This window comes from Anabrus simplex, chromosome 1, assembly GCF_040414725.1.
Source record: "Anabrus simplex isolate iqAnaSimp1 chromosome 1, ASM4041472v1, whole genome shotgun sequence".
NCBI classification, from domain to species: domain Eukaryota; kingdom Metazoa; phylum Arthropoda; class Insecta; order Orthoptera; family Tettigoniidae; genus Anabrus; species Anabrus simplex.
The window spans coordinates 1,034,933,130-1,034,954,933 of record NC_090265.1 but is presented as its reverse complement, the minus strand read 5'-3'; the positions used below and the strand labels follow the sequence as shown (position 1 = coordinate 1,034,954,933).

The 21,804-nt window shown below is 40.8% G+C and overlaps 1 protein-coding gene across 1 annotated transcript in view; it reads right to left on the bottom strand.

The window, feature by feature from the left end:
* The window catches only part of LOC136857907 (polyglutamylase complex subunit TTLL1-like), a 189,520-nt gene that overhangs the window by 134,024 nt on the left and 33,692 nt on the right, over positions 1-21,804 (bottom strand). Inside the window, exon 7 of the mRNA XM_068225200.1 lies at positions 7,817-7,956. Coding sequence (XP_068081301.1) covers positions 7,817-7,956 — 140 coding nt within the window. The remainder of the gene's footprint in view (positions 1-7,816; positions 7,957-21,804) is intronic.

Here is a 21,804-nt window from a genome sequence, read left to right as displayed (position 1 = left end):
TAATGGATGACTGAAGTTTGCATTCACAAAACAACTACTGAGCGTATGGTATCGTTACTTTCTCTGAACAGCGTATGATATCGTTACTTTCTCTGAACTGCGTATGGTACCGTTATTTCTCTTCGGACACACGTAAAACTAAATATAGAAAAATTAACCATTTTTCTGGAGGCATGGATACCCTGAGATATATTTAACTGACTAGTTGGGAATTACTGGGGTTACCTTGACCTGTAGGGTGCAATATGAAGGATGGGATCGCTAATCGCTGTATATTATATCTTTCATTCTAGTGGTTCTGCAGCTCTGCAGATCGTATTATAGATCAATATTTTTTCGATAACCTGTAGAGAGGCTTTTATGAAACTTTTAACTGTTGTTTCTTGTATAAGTCAGTTATATATTGTCCCCTTCAAAAGTGGTAATAATTTAGTAAAGGAGAATGATTTATTTCATCAGCGTGTTGGAACATTATTTAATCGCCAGGAGGGTGAGATTTTGTATTTCCGTGTTAGTGCGAGCCAGCCACTTGCGAACCGGTTTTCCTGACCTACCAAGAGAACGAGGAAGCAGGGTGAAGTTCCTGTTATGTGGCCTTCAAACACATCTGTGTGTACCACGTGACCCGGCGAGCAGCGTGATCTCAATCGATCAATAAATGCAAAGTCAAGTGACGTGAAACTGGAGCAGCCAATAAAAATGTCAACCTTCACAGGAATACAACAGATCCACCAATTAGATGTAATTAAGAGGCACACCTACGTCTTAAGACAGGGAATTAATGGTAATTCCAGAGGAAATTTTATAGAGGGTTCTTACTTCGGAACACTTGATTTGAGCGTCACTCTAATTGCAGCTACGGTAGAGACTGGACGTCGCTTGCTTCATTGGGAGACTTTACATTAGAGAAGGCATCGAGGACTGTATAAACCGCAATTCAGACACTTGGAAAAATTAGCTACGATTTGTTTAGGATTGTCAAAAGATAAGTGTTCACATCCAAATTATAAAACATCGCGTGTGTATCCTGGACTATTGCTAAGACTTTTGTTAGTTTCAGCTTTCTACAAGAACTCGGAAGAAGGAAGGTCGTTGGTTCGAGCTCACTTCAAGATGGCTATCCAGTTCCGTGAAGAATACTACAGTTTCCTGTGCGCCTTCAGCTCCTCCATGAGTCACTAATCATGTAAGGCGTCGGACATGGGCAAGACTTTGTTCGATGGAAGGTGATGTGACCACGTACTAGGTCATCAGCCAGAATCCAGTTCACACCAGCCACATGAGTATTCTTTAAGAATTCATTTCTTTCATTTCTGTAAAATATTTGTAAAACGTAGCCTTACCTTATTCATTTAGATTTCTATTAGTTTTGCAGTAGTTTGACTTTTCTTTGGTGGGAGGTAGTTTGTGCTCTGGAATGAATGTGTATTTGTTCTATTAGTTAGAGATGAGTGTATGTCATCGAGAGAGACCTCAACTGTCCTAAGAATTTAGAAGGCAGGAGAGATAAAAATAAATGAACCCCGCGTTAATTTTGATTGGTTTTGAAATAATTTGAAAATTAATTAAGACAAATTAGGACAGTGTTCTAGTGTTTTCTAAGTGTAAAATTTCATTCTACGATTGTACGACATGTTTGTGGGTTTGAGTTCGTTTAGAGTCATCCGAATAACTTCGTATGATAGCTTTGCGAGTGAGATTATACACGGTCAAATAATAATAATAATAATAATAATAATAATAATAATAATAATAATAATAATAATAATAATAATAATAATAATAATAATAATAGTAATAATAATAATAATGAGTAAAAATAATTAAACCTAATTACGGGCTAAAATTATTTAATAAGGTCATGGGTTTAATGTTAGTTTATTCTTGGAAAGAATTATCGTGTGCTCACTTTAGGTAAAGTAAGCCTGGAACATGGCAATCCTCCAGACGGAGTAATGACGAATTATATGTATATTTTCTGCGCTATTAATTTGAGTATGACTTGCAGATGGGCATTATATTTTGAGTAATAATTTATGCATCCATTAGAGTCATTTTGGAAGAGAAGTGTCACTGGACATGATTTCTTCGAGCTTCAGTGCAGATTAATCGAGAGCCACGACATTATAGTTGAATAAAAATAAATGCCGCAACTCATGTACCGTAAGCGCGTATTCTAATATTTGACCTGTGTTGTAGTTATTCTACTCACTTAATTGGGATGATTTCTGTTTAAAATATTCCTTGAACATCGTTGTATAATTAATTTCTACACATAAGTGATAACCTCAATTCTATCACATTCTAAATCGATACCTGGGACATACGTGATATTGTCATCTAGAGAATGATTTCCCTAATTTGCAATAAATCCTAAATTTAATAATAATGGGTTAGTGTTCGTGTAAATAATATTATAAAATTGTCGTGTACCTATGTGTGAATGTGTGATGTGTGATTTGATCATATTCTGTGTTTTATGAATATTTCTTGATTGATTTTGTGATGATATTCTCCACTGTGCGCGTCAAATTTTTGACCGATTTATATTATTTCGCGTGTCCGTAATTGGAGGAATTTTGAATCTTTAGAAGATTTTATTGTAATTTAAGGTAGATTAGGGCCTAATTCACTAAGTTAAAGTGAATAAGAGAAGGCAACGTCCGTGGACTGATGTCACGAGATTAAATTATTAGTTATTGTACAATCACTTTCTGCCTAAAACGAGTAAAATTTAGGTTGATATGAGTTCAAGTAAAAATTTATTATAAGAAGTTTAGTCAATTAATAATTATAAAAATGAAGTAATTGTTGAAGGAAAAGTCTAAGGAAGACTTCTTAACCATAATTTTTGAATTAAATAATTTTCAATAATTTAAATAAGGAAGAGAAAATGATCATTTTCTTGTGAAATAAAAGCGAAATCCGGATGGAATATTTTAATTTAAACAATTTGATTACCATTATAGGAGAGTGATATCAGATATTATTTTGATTTTCGATTCATTTTACAGTAAATTAATGATCCCTATATTTGTTATTAAAGACACGAACAGTCGTTGAAGTTTAATTTGATCAAGATCCCGCATAACTGATAGCACGAGGAGAAGATATTTCCAAGAATCAAACCCAGATTTTGTGAATTTAATTGTTTTATTTGAAGGAGTGTCAGTTTTTAATAAATGTATAAACCTATTTTAGTCTCCTTTCATTTGTCGCTAGTCCTTCATCTATCCCTGCCTTTAAAAATTTCTGCACAGCCGATAGCGAACGGTCCACCTCTGAGACCCTCGCTCTCCGGCGAGCTGAGCCCGGCATGATGGGGGCAATATATCGTCGACGTCCCTTGAAATCGGGGTCTTACAAATTGAGATGTATTTTTTCTGTACATTTTCGGGAACTTCAAACTTATAGGACATGGAGTAAAGCTTCTCTGAGGGGCTGGAGGACGAATGCACCGAGCTCTGTTGGCTCTTCCCTTATGCAATACGAATTTAGATGTGGTTGTTACTCCAATGGACCGGGCGTCACAGAGCAGAACCACCAACATAATTCACCACGATCCGCCACTGACTCAGGTATATGCTACTGTTAGTTTTGCTTGACGTTAGGTGACCTATGGTGAACTATAAAGAGCCTTGAGAATATAAAGCCGTAAATTTGACCTAAGCCTAACTGCCTCCTGTCCGCAATTAATGGAAGGAAGGAACAAAGGTCAATATGTCGGTAGTTGTCGCAAAAGAAAATCCCTCATAAACCTGCGACTGTACGGGTTCTGGTGCCAGGTGTCAGGCCTATTGTATTATGTTAACATATCTATCCGTTTCAATACCTTGGGTATTGTATACTGTAGTTAAATATTTACAATATCCACGTATAACCATTCGCCGATACGGGTGCGGATGAAGGAAGTGCGGATGTGGAGCGGATGCGGATAATACTTTGTGTATCCGCGCAAGGCTCCAGCTATTGGATTACGCATCACGTGGTCAGTTACGATGTATCTCGTGGATTATAACCAAAATATCAAACGGCGAATGGAAGCGATATGTCATGACTAGGGCCCGGACTTGTTAAAATTGCAAATGCACATTTTGAACGTAAGTGCATATTTTGAACGTTAGTGCATATACAGACATATTTTTCTCTTATGTGTGATCGATTATCTAAGATCTCTGAACGAAATGGAAAATTTAATGAGCTCTGTATGTTGCACGTCACTTGGCAACATGAGAAACCTTCCCTGATCAAGGAAAGTGCTTTCAGTGTCACAGTACAAGTAGGTAGATATGACGTTTTTCACAACACCAATTTCCTTCTTTCTGACATTCCTTTCTCCTTCTCCTTACAGTAGCCTCCCAAGGTTTGCTTAAACAAGTGAATTCATCTGTTAACTTGCTCTTCGTCTATTGCAGTGTTTCACCACATTAAACTGTAAAAATGCCTAAAGTCTTTGCCAGAAGAATGTTCCCAACAGTCAGTGCCGGTGTACAAGTATTGCCCAGTTACGTCCGTCGACGTAGAACGAGCAATTTCAGCGTATAAATTACTTCTGTCCGACAACAGAAAGCCATTGACTCCTGAAAATATTGAAAACTTCTGCCATGCACCATTTTCTAAGGAATGAAACTTGTTTATCAATTTAACACTGAGTTTAAATTAAATAATGCGTTTGATAATTGCATTTCGTTTTATTTTTGCTGCATATTTCCGTGCGTATTTCAACATTTTTAGTGCATATGTGCATGCATATTTTCGGAGTTTTTAGTGCATATGAATCCGGGCCCTAACTCATGACAGAGATAAAAAATATGTCATTATCAGCGAGAGAGAAGGGGCCGCAAGGGAGGAGTTATCCACTTGATCTCTAGTGGCGAATAGCAGAAGCCGCCACTACTCCAGTGGCCTTCATTTTCTATGCGGAGATGGTTCTTAATTTACCGTCTGGGATGGGACAAGTAGGTTGCGTTCCCTGGGTGCCAACGGCAGGGAGAAGGAGAGTTGAGGAGAGGTCGAGTGATTGTTTACTAAAATTCATTTGCTGAAATGTTGACAAGCTAAGGAAGTCACAGGCAAAGTTATGATTTTAAAAAGCCACACTGATCCGCATAGTCGAACAGTGGGTACAATACTGTACCGAACTATACTTCATTCTCCACTTGATAAGTCTCAAAGATCTATTTTTCACAGAAAGGGAAGCTTCAGTGAATAAGACACGATTCACTCTTCTAAAAAAAAAATGGAATGTTGAGATTGAAGAGCAAATATAAAAAATGTGATTCATGGCAAGAATATAACTTATCTTTTTATTCACATTAAGGAAAATAATGTTTAGGGTGGCCGCCTCTGTGGTGTAGTGGTTAGCGTGATTAGCTGCCACCCCCGGAGGTCCGGGTTCGATTCCCGGCTCTGCCACGAAATTTGAAAAGTGGTACGAGGGCTGGAACGGGGTCCACTCAGCCTCGGGAGGTCAACTGAGTAGAGGTGGGTTCGATTCCCACCTCAGCCATCCTGGAAGTGGTTTTCCGTGGTTTCCCACTTCTCCTCCAGGCGAATGCCGGGATGGTACCTAACTTAAGGCCACGGCCGCTTCCTTCCCTCTTCCTTGCCTATACCTTCCAATCTTCCCATCCCTCCACAAGGCCCCTGTTCAGCATAGCAGGTGAGGCCGCCTGGGCGAGGTACTGGTCATACTCCCCAGTTGTATCCCCCGACCAAGAGTCTGAAGCTCCAGGACACTGCCCTTGAGGCGGTAGAGGTGGGATCCCTCGCGAAGTCCGAGGGAAAAACCGAACCTGGAGGGTAAACAGATGATGATGATGATGATGTTTAGGGTAAGTCAATTGAAAATTAGGTTCCTCTGCATTGTAAACGTAATTATTAGCCTCATTCAAAACTTACTTCATCTTCTTCTTTCTTGGTATAAATATCATCAGTCTGTGTGGTCTTCCCTCTTGCATCTCGCTCTTTACTTCAAGCAATCTCAGGTGTCAGAAAGGTACATTAATTTCAAGGTACAGAGGAATCCTGTGGTTGTAGACGCTGACGCTACTTTAAACATCCAGGACTAGCTCTTGCTGTGGCGTCCAATAGCGTCTCACAGTCTGTAGTCATTTGAAAATTTCAAGGTTTGTAAAACCAGATCCACAAGACCAACTGTTTCCATATCTACATGCATGTGTATTTCTATGTCAAACCCTTCGCTATCACAATGTACAGGGTGGCGTACCAAGTGTTACTCCATTTGTTTTATGGAATTACGTATCTATTTCGGAGAAGATTGGTGCAGAACCAATAGAAAAGTAATCACAGGAATATGTGAAAGTGTCTCTAGTGGATAACATGTTCCATATGTTCTCCCTTTTTATCTCAATTTCTTGAAGAGGAATCCATGACACTCTGTGTTACGCCAACTGAGGAAGAAGACTCGTAGGTTAATGCTCGGGATATGGTAAGGACATCGAGCCATTTCCACCCGCACAGCTTCAACGTTTGGGGGCTGCTTCTTCTTTAACTTAAACCCATCATGTTCAAATTGGCGAGACAATCTTCGTATTGTTTCTGGGCAGGGGACTCATCGTGTATGAAGGTGATCACGATAACGTATCTAGGTCACTCTAACACTCTTTGTTTCCGTAAAGAATAGCATAACTTCTGTGCAACTGTCAACATTTCTCTGTCCACTATTATCACGAACCAATGCATGACCTACAACCCATTATTATCACGAACTAATGCGTGACCTACAATCCCACCGTCAACACTCCTCTGTCCATTGTTATCACGAACTAATGCGTGACCTACAACCCCACCGTCAACATTCCTCTGTCCACTATTATCACGAACTAATGCGTGACCTACAACCCCACCGTCAACATTCCTCTGTCCACTATTATCACGAACTAATGCGTGACCTACAACCCCACCGTCAACATTCCTCTGTCCACTATTATCACGAACTAATGCGTGACCTACAACCCCACCGTCAACATTCCTCTGTCCACTATTATCACGAACCAATGCGTGACCTTCAACCCCACCGTCAATATTTCTCTGTCCACTATTATCACGAACTAATGCGTGACCTACAACCCCACCGTCAAGATTCCTCTGTCCACTATTATCACGAACTAATGCGTGACCTACAACCCCACCGTCAACATTCCTCTGTCCACCATTATCAGGAACTAATGTGTCCGACTCGCTTGGCTGAATAGTCAGCGCACTGGCCTTCGGTTCAGAGGGTCTCGGGTTCGATTCCCGGTCGGGTAGGAGATTTTAACCTTCATTGGTTAATTCCAATGGCTCGAGGGCTAGGTGTTTGTTTTGTCCCCAACATCCCTGCAACTCACACACCACACATAACACTATCCTTCACCACAATAACACGCAGTTACCTACACATGGCAGATGCCACCCACCCTCATCGGAGGGTCTGCCTTACAAGGGCTGCACTCGGCTAGAAATAGCCACACGAAATTATTATTATTACGAACTAATGCGTGACCTACAACCCCTCTTAATGAAAAATTTGCGCGTAGAATTTGAAAACTGATATCCCAGTAGTATGCATTTAATAATAAAATGAAATGGGATGACATTTCATGCACCTCTCTGTACATAAGAGGTTGAATGTTTACTAGTACTAACTTCGACTTAGCAGACTGCATGTCTGACTTAAAATCCACATTGAGTTCTTTCAGAGAAAAGGTCCAAAATAATGAACATTTTGTTGCTAGTCTTCCTGTTCATTCTTCTTCATTGTTAATACATAATACTCTCAACACTTGGAGTTACTTCCACCTATAAGACTGACCGCGGGTATCAGATCGTACTCCTCTTAGAGCTGTCTGCGATGGTAGATGGTGGTCGTCACTGTGGTTCGCAAGGTCTTCATCCAACAGTAGCTCGAAATTCCCTAAAGCGTTTGGAGATGGCACCTTATTCCAGCGAACACTGTCAACAAACAAATTAAATCAGATAATAATAATCATAATCATAATGCAAAGAAAAGAAGTACAAATCCACCGTAGGACTCAACCGTACCCATAAAAGAACCAATAAAAATGGAGAAAGATCAATGAACTTCTGTGAGAACTTTGATCTGAAAATAATACCAACTCATTTTCTAGCACGTCCGTAGAAGAAAACAATCTGGTGGTCCCCGAACATCCACCTAGGAGAATTTCAGATAGACCATGTAGTTATTACAAAGACCGGGCGAGTTAGCCATGCGCGTAGAGGCGCGCGGCTGTGAGCTTGCATCCGGGAGATAGTAGGTTCGAATCCCACTATCGGCAGCCCTGAAAATGGTTTTCCGTGGTTTCCCATTTTCACACCAGGCAAATGCTGGGGCTGTACCTTAATTAAGGCCACGGCCTCTTCCTTCCAACTCCTAAGCCTTTCCTATCCCATCGTCGCCATAAGACCTATCTGTGTCGGTGCGACGTAAAGCCCCTAGCAAAAAAAAAAAGTTATTACAAAGAGGAACCCAAAGGAGATCGTGATTGTAAAAGTCAAAAAGGGCAACATCGACTCTGACCACCACCTATCTCTAATCAAAGTGAAGTTTCAACCTAACAAACTCATGTATAGATCACGACGAAACTCACGAATCGATTCAGAGGTTCTGAAGCAAAACTTAAGCACTATCCTGGTCAATATCTCCGAGAAAATTGCTCCTAGCTGGTGAGAAATTAAAGACGAACTTGTAAAAGAAGCCAAGTGCCACCAAGGAAACGTAAACATAAGTGGTGGAACGATACCTGTGATAAGGCGGTAGAACTCCGTAAGAAAGCATGGCAGGACTGAAATTCGCAGAAAACCACGGAGAAGTGACATGCCTTCATTAAAATCCAGAAGGAAACATCACAGATTATAAGATTCCAAAAACGTCACTATGGTCAGAACAAACTGGCAGAAATGGAGCAATAGTTCAAGAAAAACAATACTAGGGACTTTTACAGAACCTTCGAAGAAGAACTGACGAGTTATATGGTACGCACTCTCTATTTTAAATGACCGGATGGGAATTTAAAGACTAATAATGAAGAAAACAGTAAACTTTTGGCAGATCATTTCAAAGACCTTCTAAATTCCAAACCTGGCCAACTCACTTTTGAAACATCACAACCAAATCCAGATTCAGAGCCTCCAAAAATAGGAGTTGAACAAATAATACACGAGTTAAAAGTCAACAAAGCTCCAGGAGAAGATGGTATAATTGCCGAAGTGTGGAAAGTAGTTGGCAGAAATTTCGCTCATAAAATCCATAAAATTCTTACAGATGTTTGGACCAATGAAACAATTCCTGACGACTGAAAGTGTGCAAAAATTCACCCATTACTTATGAAAGGGGATAAAACTGACATAAATAAGTACGAAGGTATTTCTCTACTAGCAGTCACCTACAACATTTTTTCAAAAATCCTACTCAAGTGAAATGAAATGCAAACATATCATTTGATTGAGGAATATCAGGCAGGGTTCAGGAAAGGCAGGTCGTGCCTAGGACAGATTCATAACCTCAAGACCATCCTAAAAATTCGTAAAAGCAGGTAAGTGGTGATTACTTTTGCGGAATTCAAAAAGGCATATGACTCGATAGATAGACCGACACTTTTCAGTGTACTGAAAGAATTCAAAGTAGACAAAAAACAACAGAATTAATCATGCAAACACTAGCATGCACTACTTCAAAAGTCAAAAAATAAAGCTCCACATCCGGAAATGCAAAATTAAGGCATTATAACACCGTAATCAAGCCTGAAGCACTATTTGCATCTGAAACACTGATCATTGGGGGCAGATCACTGATTAAAGGTGTATAAAAGCAAGAAACGAAATATGAAGGACAATTTTTGGACCAATCTGTACAGGGGGAATCTGGAAGATACGGAAATCTCATGACGTGTATCAACACTCAGAGACAATTTCAGACACATTTAGAAAAGGAGTTTGAAATTTTACGGGCATATTCTTAGAATGAGTAATCAGAGATTGACTAAAAGAACTCTGAATCTTGCCCTCTCAATGAAAGTAAAAAACAATTGCCTGCTCGAAGTTGGGGAAGATATTCAGGAAATAGGCATTACGGACGATATTGTATTAGGCAGATTTAAGTTCAGAAAATTAGTCGACAATCACCGCCTTACACATCATACAAGCGCTACCACTGACAAAACCTGGTCAGAAGATCGCAAGAAAAGCCACAGCGAGAAGATGAAATGAAATGGCGTATGGCTTTAATGCCGGGAGTGTCCGAGGACATGTTAGGCTCGCCAGGTGCAGGGTCTCCCGTAGGCGACCTGCGCGTCATGATGAGGATGAAATGATGATGAAGACGACACATAGGCTACATCCAGCCCCGTACCAGCGAAATTAACCAATGATGCCAGGAATCGAACTTGGGACCCTTGTGACCAAAGGCCAGCATGGAGCCGGACTGAGAAGATGAAGAGATTTTGGGGAAAAAAGACAACGACATCAGCTACAGTAAATAATTTCAATCGCGCGCCATAGTTGGGCATAACGAAGAAAGAAAGAAAGAAAGAAAGAAATAATAATAATAATAATAATAATAATAATAATAATAATAATAATAATAATAATAATAATGTCTGTTGTTCATGGTAAAATTCTCTGTCAAATTTATTGTACAATTTATTTTTATAAAATTTCTGTTGTTCACAGGCAAATTCAAGTTTTATGAAAGCCTTGATAAAACTTTGCACAAAATAGGGCATGTTCTATTCCGTAAAATTAATTTTACGAAACGAAACTGACATCACGATGATGTTGGCGCTACGCCGTGAGAAGATTGTGAAGCTCGATTGTAAACAAACACTTCTTTCTAAAATGGCAGGATCCGGGTGGACTAAGGAAGCTGTTAATGTTTTACTGGACGAATACCAGAAATATCCTTGTTTATACGAAGTTAAAACGCCACTTTACCACAACAGTTATTTATTTTATTATTAGAAGGTTATTTCATTCCTACGGGTAGGCGGGCCATCAGCTATACAAAGTAGCTCTTAGGCCGTGTACAATATATATATGTAAAAGAAAATCGAATGTTTAGTGGTATGTATAGACATACGTAAGGGAAAAGTAGGAGGATAACGAATTAGGATACACAGTTATACAGACAGGTACAGAATAGGATAACAAAATGATGAATATACAACAAAGAGAAAATGTTTGCATCGTAGCGTATTGGAGACCACAACAGCGAAGCGAAAGCGAAAACGAGTTATTTCATTCCTCTCCTCAAACGAGGAGGGGCGGGCCATCAGCTCAACTAAGGAGCTCTTAGGCCTTATAGAGGAAAGAAGAGGTGGAGAAGTTATAATCTAGGGGGTGTGTGTCGTACACACCAGAGAGGGAAAAGAGTGAATGAATCTGGCGTAAGGGCACCATCACAACAAGCCGAGACCCAGGGCGAAGCCCCCAAAGCAGACCGCGCAGGCCAACCCCTACGAACAGCAGGGGAAGTGGGGATAATTGATTTTATTTACGACAGATGTAGCTCGGGCGCGCATTACAGAAAGTGACGTATATTTACAGAGATATACATAAGCGTATTACATAAATGGTGCTGGTAGAAATTGGGTGTAAGGTGGAGGGTAGTATTGTGAGAGAAGGTAGGAAAGGGTGGCGGTAATGTTGGTAATGGAAGTGGCAAGAAGGCGGAGAAGGTCTAGGGTTGGGAGGGGCGGTATGAAGAAGTTAGGTTGTGGAGCGGGTAGGGGGACCGCTTGCGGTGGTGGCGTTGGTGGCGGGGCGGACGGCGGACGACGAGAAGAGGTAAGAGGAGGGGAACGGTCGGGGCGGGGAGGGGGGGGGGGAGCGAGAAGGCTCCACGCGATATGTTCGCCCACGAAAACGGACGCCGGTGGTGATTAGATGGTCGACGTCGGCTGCAGAGGAGAGTTGGAGACGAACCATGAAGGTCGGGCCGCTGGAGTTGAAGATGCGTAGCGCTCGACGGGCAGGGACGCCTGCGAAGTTCAGTCCAGCCAGGATGTCTTGCTCGGTGAAGGCGGGGTCCAGGCCACGGGACGACACAGCTCGGTGACGAAAGACGGTGGTGAGCTGGTACGGAGGAGTCTTCAGTGTTGGGGGAGAGTGGCGGAGCTGCGACGGTGGCATCGGTGAAGTGAGCAGGGGGCGGTTGTGAACGAGCAGGTAGGGAGACAACGGGTGCAGACATGATAGAAGAGGGGTGACTGGACGTAACAGTGCAGGTGGAAGTAGACGGAGCTGAATGTACAGAAGTAGTGATGGTAGTAGTAGTAAACGTGGGGGTGGAGTGAGGAACGATGGGAGGGATGGTAGGAGAGATGGGGAAGTCAGGAAGGGAAATCATTTGCCGTAGTAGATGCTCCGGAGTAGGGACTGCAGCATAGTCAGCATCATAGAGACGTATACCATTTTCAATGATGCCTAGCGGTGGGCCTGGAAAGCGGAAGAAGGCGACGACGTCTGGAGAAGGTTGTCCTGATAGGCTATCCTGGAGGCGAAGAACCGCTTCAACAAAGGTTCATCACGGATGGAGGTGGGAAAATAAGAGGTGTCCACGCCCTTGATTAGGCACGAGTACATAGTGGAGAGGGGAGGCGACAGCCAACTAGGCGTCTGCTCGTTTGATTTTCCTTGGGCCGACTGGGTCACAGTAGAGATGAGCGCCACCCAGCCGAAAAAAGCGTGAACATGCGATGGTCGAAGAGTGACCACAACAGAAATGCAAGAATAGAGGCAGAAAACACAATCGCCGAATTCCTATGTGAATGCTGGTCTTCTAACACCAACTAATCTTCGATCAAGGGCACCAATCCTCTACCTTCTTCTCTTCTTTTGATCCAATCTCAAGTCCAGCATTTCCTGGTATTTCTTTTCTTCCTTTTTACCACTGTACAACATATAATTGCAGCTAAAGCAGCAAGTTTTGCTTTGTTTGTTGGACCCATACTCTCCAACACACTGTATCTTGAACAGCTGATTCTTGGTTTGGAAGTTTATCGATAGATGGCAGCACGTACACATCTTAGTTCAAAAGTGAGTTCATAGATGGCCATCCTGATGCTTCCACGGATTTTAAAAATAATTTCACCGTGAGCAACACAACTTGTTTTCACCAAATTATCACCAAATTAATTGTACAACAAATTTTACGAAACATTTTACCGAGAGCAGTAGGAATAATAATAATAATAATAATAATAATAATAATAATAATAATAATAATAATATCGAAATTAGTAGCTCAGGTTTTCGAAGCCCAATTCGATCCCGGTTCAGTTCGACGGTATTTGAACCGGTCGAGTTGGCCGTGCGGTTTGGGCATGCAGCTGTGAGCTTGCTTCCGGGAGATAGTGGGTTCGATCCCCACTGTCGGCAGCCCTGAAGACGGTTTTTCGTGGTTTCCCATTTTCACACCAGGCAAATGCTGATACTGTACCTTAATTAAGGCCACGGCCGCTTCCATCCCTCTCACAGCCCTTTCGTATCTCATCGTCGCCATAAGACCTATCTGTGTCGGTGCGACGTAAAACAAATTGCAAAAAATAAACAGTATTTTAAGGCACTCAAATCCAAATTTCCTCGCTGAGATGCCGAAAATTTACGTACTTGTAAATCTACCGACACGAGGGCTGGTGTATTTCCTTTATTTCTTTCTTTCTTAATTCGTTTACCCTTCAGAATTTATTTTTTTCCTCGGAATCAGCAAGGGACCCCACCTTCACCACCTCAAGGGTAGTGTCCTTGAGTATGAGACTTTGGATCGGGGGACAAAACTGTGAAGGAGGACCAGTACCTCGCCCAGGTGGCCTCAACTGCTATGCTGAACAAGGGCTTATGGGATAGGAGGGGTGATGGGAAGATTGGAAGGGATAGACAAGGAAGAAGGAAGAAAGCAGCCGTGGGCTTATGATAGGTACCATCATGGCATTAGCCTGGAGAAGAATTGGTAAACCACGGAAAACCACTTCGATGATGGCTGTAGTAGAAATCAAAGCCCCCCCCCCCTATATTCAGATGACCTTCCAAGGCTGGGTGGACTCCGTTACAGGCCTCGCACCAGTTTTCAAATCTCGTAGCAGAGCGAGGAATCGAACCCGGTCCTCCGGGGGTGGCAGCTGCCTACCATTGCCTACTAGATAGTGTAGGTAATGTCTGAACCATTCAATCCGTCAGTATGAATTAATTGATAAAAATGCGTTTCCTTTGACATATTCTAGCTCAGTGCCGCAAGCTGGTGATAGAGAGTTCGATCCCGACTTAGGGTATTCTAATGAGATAACCGGGCGAGTTGACCGTGCGGTATGGGGTGCGCAGCTGTGAACTCACATCCGGGAGATAGTGGGTTCGAATCCCACCGTGGGCAGCCCTGAAGATGGTTTTCCGTGTTTTCCCATTTTCACACCAGGCAAATTCTGGGGCTGTACTTCGCATCACTGCCATAAGACCTATCTGTGTCGGTGCGACGTAAAGCAAATAGCAAAAAAAAAAAAAAAAAATCTTAAGTGATAACTCTGCGTCGTTGGTTTCCAGCGCATTAAAGAACTCATGTTGAACACAATTTCGGTTTCCTAGTATCTTTTAAAGACTATAGGCATCGAAGGAATGTTAATAGGTAATATTATAATTATGCAATTGTATAACACTCACACGAATAACATTTATGTTAGGTTGCAACAGGATCTCTTTCTCTCTCTCTCTCTCTCTCTCTCTCTCTCTCTCTCTCTCTCTCTCTCTCTCTCTGTGTGTGTGTGTGTGTGTGTGTGTCAGACCTGGCTACTTTTTAACATAAAAATAGCGTCCAGGAGAATGTTTCTTTTATTTAGAGATGAAGGAAAAAACGAATTTTGAGTCCTTCTATTACGTTCCAGTAAATCTACCGACACAAGGCAGACGTATTTGAGCACCTTCAAATACCACTGGACTCAACCAGGAGTGAATCTTTTAAAGTTGGGGTCTGACCGTCAGCGCCTCAACCGTCTGTGCCAGTCAGCCCGGCACGAATGTTGAAATGACATCTCTAATATTGCCATATTTTTTGCATTTGACTGGATTGCGTCTGCTTAGTGACTACCCGATCTACTAGTGTTTAAAATTACGCATGTTATGAAATGATAGAAAGATAGGCTACATTGTGGCAGTGCTTCTTCCTACTTTACCTGCTTGTTTTGAGCTTATGCACGTGTTCGTTTGGAAATTTTGTTTGGGAGTGAATATTTAAGTTAGTGATCTGAAACAAGGTGCGAAATCGCTGGCGGGAAGGGAGGGATTTCCACACACACACACACACCCCCCCCCCAATCGACGATTTTATCTCAAAAGTTCCCTCCAGTAAAATTGTCAGAGGGGATTATTTCATTATAAAATGATGAGGAAAATGTAGAACACATATAATTTATGACTGAAATTAATGATCTTTACTGTACATATTTTTATGAAAACATCAGCAATAATTCAAGTGACAGCCAGACCTTCAGCAATAAAACAACGCAGCAGTGGCAATCCGGACCTGCAACCTATTATTCATGTTTCACTCAAACAAGTCCATCTGAAACCCGGGAAAAAATATAAATTACTAGCAAGATACCCGTGCTTCGCTACGGTATTATACTGAAATTTATAATTGAATGCTTATTGTTTTAGATATATAATCCGCCGAAATTCGCGATCTGACTCGTTTTCTGCGAGAATCCACCAAAATTCCCGATCTGACTCGTTTTCTATTAGATTCCGGCACGTTTCCTCCCATTTTTCAATCTTCCTTTCCAGCAATCGATTTCGTACTTCCCGGGCTAGGCTCAGGTATTCCTCCCGGTTAGTTGGGCCCGTAAATCTTTGCCATCTTTTCCTATAATCATTTTAATATGTATAAAATCCTTCAGGAGATCCGGCGTGGTGTCATATTGAGTGCTTTGGCGGCACTGAACCAGCGGCCGGACTGCATTCTTAGTCATTACCCGTCCAGGAGCCGTTTCCAGCGCGGTCCGCACATTTGACGACGGTCCGGAACATTATTATTATTATTATTATGTGTTGCTGGAATGGCTGATGACAGGGAAAACCGGAGTATCAGGAGAAAAACCTGTCCCGCCTCCGTTTTTTTTTCCAGCACGAATATCACATGGAGTGACCGGGATTTGAACCACGGAACCCAGCTGTGAGAGGCCGGCGCGCTGCCACCTGAGCAACGGAGGATTCTTATACGTACATTAATAACAGTAAAATCAATTGGTCTCACCTCGTTCTACACCCCACCGCCGTTAAGTTTATTTACCGCTACCCCTGCCTCCCCCCCCCCAAAAAAAAATTAAAAGAAGGCTTGTTTCTTTATGTTTAAAGGAGATTCCAAACACCAATGTTCACGTCTATTGTCTTCAGTTTTGAGATATAAGTATCCCCATAAAAATAATTTACTTTTTTCACTTCATTTCACACTACTCTCCCCCCCCCCCCTAAGTGAATTTTCCCGCAAAAAATACTTGTTTCTTTAATAGTAAAATATCTTCTAAATACCAATTATCACGACTCTAACTTCTTCAGTTTTTGATTTATGTGTCCCCATGAAAGGAATTCAACTCCTTTACACTCCCACCTTCCAAGATGGTTTCCCCACCAAAACGCGTTTTTCTTTATTTTTCAAGGAGATCTAAATACGAATTTTCACGTCTGTAACAACTTTAGTTTTTATTAGATGTATGCGTTCTCATACAATTAAGTCAATTAAATTTTTAATTCTTTCACCCCCCCCCCCCCCTTCATTGGATTTTCCGAGAATACGTCTTTCTTTACTTTTAAAGCAGATTGCAAATATCAAATTTCACGTCTGTAACATCTTCATTTTTGAGATATCAGTAGCCTAATTAAAAGAATTCATCACCATTTTCAGTTACTTTTACCCACCCCCCACCACCCAAGTGGTATTTCCGAAAACTAAAAATACACGATTCGTTATGTTTAATAGAGATAAAAATACCATTTTTCACTTCTGTAACATGTTAAGTTTTTTTAGATATACTGTAAAAATTCTCATTTTAAAATTTCACCCCTTTTGAGTTCCCCTTAAGTGGAGTTTCAAAAAACAAATCACCTATGTTTCTTTACATTTACAGGAGATTCCAAACACCCACTTTTTACGTCTGTAACATTTTACGTTTCCAAGATATTCTGTAGATATAGCCTTTCAAAAAATTCACCCCAATTTGTCACTCCTGTTTAACCGCCATTAATTGGATTTTCCAAAAACTAAAAAATACGTGTTTCTTTATTTTTAAAGGAGGTCCCATATACAAATTTTCAGTTCTGTAATATCTTCAGGTTCTGAAATATAAGTATCCTCATTAAAGGCATTCAACCCATTTTTCACCCTTTTACACCCCTCCTATTGGGATTTACAGGAAACAAAAAATACGTGTTCCTTTATTTTTAGAGGATATTCTAACTACCAATTTTTACATCTGTAAATTTTAAAGTTTTAAGATGTAGACACACTCATTTTAAAAAATTCACACATCCCCATTTCACCCCCCAATATTTGAATTTTTCAAAAACGAAAAAATACGTGTGTTTCTTTACTTTTAAAGTAGATCCAAAATACCAATTTTCAGGTCTGTAATATCTTCAGGTTCTGAAATATAAGTAGCCTCATTAAAGGCATTCAACCCATTATTCACCCTTTTACACCCTTCCTATTGGGATTTTCCGAAAACAAAAGAATACGTGTTTCTTTATTTTTAAAGGAGATTCTAAATATCAATTTTTATATCCATACACTTTAAAAGTTTTGAGATATAGATACACTCATTTTAAAAAGTCACCCACTCTTAACCCCCCCAATAATTGGATTTTCCAAAAACAAAAAAATACGTGTTTCTTTATTTTTAAAAGAGATCCCAAACACCAATTTTCAGGTCTGTAATATCTTCAGGTTCTGAGATATAAGTAGCCTCATTAAAGACATTCAACCCCTTTTTCACCCCTTTTTACGATTCCTATTGCGATTTTCCGAAAACAAAAAAATGCGTGTTTATTTTTAATGAAGATTCTAAATACCAATTTTTACATCTGCAAACTTTAAAAGTTTGGAGATATAGATTCACTCATTTTTAAAATTCACCCCCTTTTCACCCTCCCATTAATTGGATTTTCCAAAAACAAAAAAATACGTGTTTCTTTATTTTTAAAAGAGATCAAAAGTACCAATTTTCAGGTCTGTAATATCTTCAGTTTCTGAGATATAAGCTCCGGTATCCTGATTAGGCATTCAACCCCTTTTTCACCCTTTTTCACCCCTCCTATTGGGATTGTCTGAAAATAAAAAAATACGTGTTTCCTTATTTTTAAAGAAGATTCTAAATACCAATTTTCACATCTGTAAACTTTTAAAGTTTTGAGATATAAACACACTCATTTTAAAATTTCACCCCCCTTTTCACCCCCTTAGCGACGGAATATCCAAAAATCCTCTCTTAGCGAGCACCTACATCGTAATATGAATATATCCCCAAAATTTCATTTCTTTATGTCCAGTAGTTTTGGCTCGGCGATGATGAATCACTCAGTCAGTCAGGACAAGCTACTTTATATATATAGATTTGAAGCTCTCCTCCTTTGTCACTTCTCCAAGTAGCTCGAGCCTACACCACTCCTGTTCTTCTTGGAGAGGGTGTGTTTCCGATAAACAGCCAATAGGACAATATTCACTTAAGCAGTGTACAAACCGACAATTTTTTTCAGTCAACACTTAGTCCTGATAGAGAAAGGTTCCACTAATAAAGCAATAAATCAGGACAAATCGCGCTTCGTCTGGCCTTTCGTAGGAAAGCGACAGTCTCTCAAAACTTGTCAGCTGATTGGAATAATGTTCTATTGTTTATCATTCTCGTTATAACAACAAAATTCAAACAAAATGATCTACAATTTACATTTGTCTGGTGGGAGGGAGTAATTAAATTACAGAAGAAATTTAACCCCCCCCCCCACGAAATACTGCCCGATATAAACACTAGTAGGTAAGTCCTATGTCTCTTCCCCCACCCCCTCAATTTATTTCTGATTTCGCACCCTGATCTGAAACTATTTAGTTGCTACATGCTTTGAAATAAAATCTACTGTAACGTCAAAGAAAAAGAGTGGTCTAAAAACTGGGACATGCTCACTATTGAAACTGGTTAAGATGTGTGCATGTAGTACAATTTCAAACGTCTCAGCTGTGTTCATTTGTGTGAGCAACTGTTAGAAAACAACAACAATTATTTTGAAACAAATTACGACTTAAGGAAAGTGTTCATTTCGGTCCCACGGTTTAGGGATAGCTATCCTACTTCTTACATGGAGGCCTCGGATTCGAATCTCGGCCAGATCAAGAAGTTTTTCTGAAAGCTAGTTCGAGATCTATGTTGCCTACGTAAGAACAAGTGTGGAACTATCTGATGGTGAGATAGCGACACTGGTCTAGAAAGTCAACAAAACAGCCGAGAGGATTCTTCGAGTTGACCGCGCGTCACAGGCCTTCGGACTGAGCAGCGGCCACTTGTTAGGCCAAAACCCATCGGGGCTCTAGCACCATGGGTTTGGTGTTACTCGAAAGGTATTCGTGGTGCAAAAAGAAGGAAAATTACAGTAACATTCTCTGCTATCGTAAAATTGACCTATAATAATTCATTAAACCATTCATTCCCAAGGTAAGTATATCTGGCAACGGATTTTTATAACATTTTGATTCGTATTTCATTAACATTTCAGTTTACTAGGAGTAATGCAAACGACCTTTGCTCTGGCTTGGGCATAACGGTTGCAATATGGCGCAGAACGTTGTGAAAATAGTAAAACCGTTCATTTTCATCATAATAATTTCGTGTGGCTATTTCTAGCCGAGTGCAGCCCTTGTAAGGCAGACCCTCCGATGAGGGTGGGCGGCATCTGCCATGTATAGGTAACTGCGTGTTATTGTAGTGGAGGATAGTGTTATGTGTGGTGTGTGAGTTGCAGGAATGTTGGGGACAGCACAAACACCCAGCCCCCGGGCTATTGCAATTAACCAATGGAGGTTAAAATCCCCGACCCGGCCGGGAATCGAACCCGGGACCCTCTGAACCGAAGGCCAGTGCGCTGACCATTCAGACAACGACTCGGACATTTTCATCATGATATTGCCATACACAAGTTGCATCTTCTATGTAGGCCTACTTACATTTTGCATATATTTGGCCGAGTAACTTAACCTAAAGAAATAAACATGAACGGACGTTACAGAAATCAGAACGATAGAAAGTTTAATGTAACCTGTTTACTTGACTTCATGAGTACCGTAATAATATGCTATCAATGAAAATTCCTAAATGTAAGCAGGTATAATAAGATTGTGGACAGTAATTTTAATATTCCGAAGAAGTATCGCATGTTTTAAAGAATTTTAAAATAAAAAATTGACTGTGACGTGTTACGTCATATTTTGCCTAGCAAATATCAGAATGTGTTTTAGTGATTAGCTGCCATCCCTGGAGGGCCAGGTTCGATCGATTCTCGGCTCTGCCACGAAATTTAAAACGTGGTACCAGGACTGGAACCGGGTCCACTCAGCCTCACGAGGTCAACTGAATAGAGAGGGTTCGATATTCCCATCTCAGCCATCCTCGAAGTGGTTTTCTGTGTTTTCCCACTTCTCCTCCAGGCAAATGCCGGGATGGTACCTAGCTTAAGGCCACGGCCGTTTCCTTCCCTCTTCCTTGTCTATTCCTTCCAATCTTCCCATCCTCCACCAAGGCCCCTGTTCAGCATAGCAGGTGAGGCAGCCTGGGTGAGGTACTGGTCCTCCTCCCCAGTTGTATATCCGACCAAATGTCTCACGCTCCAGGATACTGCCCTTGAGGCAGTAGAGGTGAGATACCTCGCTGAATCTGGGGGGAAAACAAACCCTGGATGGTAAACGGACTAAGAAAGAAAGAAAAGAAAGAAAGAAAGAAAGAAAGAAAGAAAGAAAGAAAGAAAGAAAGAAAGAAAGAACAGCATAATTAAGGCATGCAAATGCATGTTTTTAATGCGGCGGCCTATTTTAATAAAATATAGTAGTACATGTTTTATGTTAAAAAAATAATTGAAGTATGTTTGTTCGTGTGTTTATGTGCATATTTTAGACATTCGTGCATATTTCGACAAAAGGATAATTTTTACTGCATATTGATAATTTCTTGTGGCGGATACCGTTTTCAAATTTTCTGGACTTCGATAAAACACATAACAAAGAACAGGCCATCTTTAATATTGTAAGGCAGAAATTCCGTCGTAATGTTGAAAATTGTGTCCAGACTGGTGCTTTCTGAAAGTTTCAAGATGAGTGATGCTGCCATCCAAAGAGTAGACATAGCAAATGGAAAATGTAGCAATGATGTGAAATGGAAAATGTAAAACGGCTTTGCAAAGAATAATAGACTTAAGAAATTCATGGAAATTGGTGGCGCCGTTCGAGGTTATTCACTTATTGTCAAATTTCAAGTGCATCTCCTCACTTGCTGTGATGTTGAAAGGATATGTTCTGTACATTAGTATATTTTTGGGGACAGGTTTCACGACAGGAGATATGGAATAGCTTGCGGGATAAAGGAGTGCCAGAGAAGTAGAACAGGGAAGTCCACGCCAGACAAATGCTGGGGCTATACCTTAATTAAGACTTTCGCTTCCTTCCCACTCCTAGCCCTTTCCTATCCCATAGTCGCCGTAAGACCTATCTGTGTCGGTGCGACGTAAAGCAAATTTAAAAAAAAAACCTGGCCGTGACTGAAGGACTGG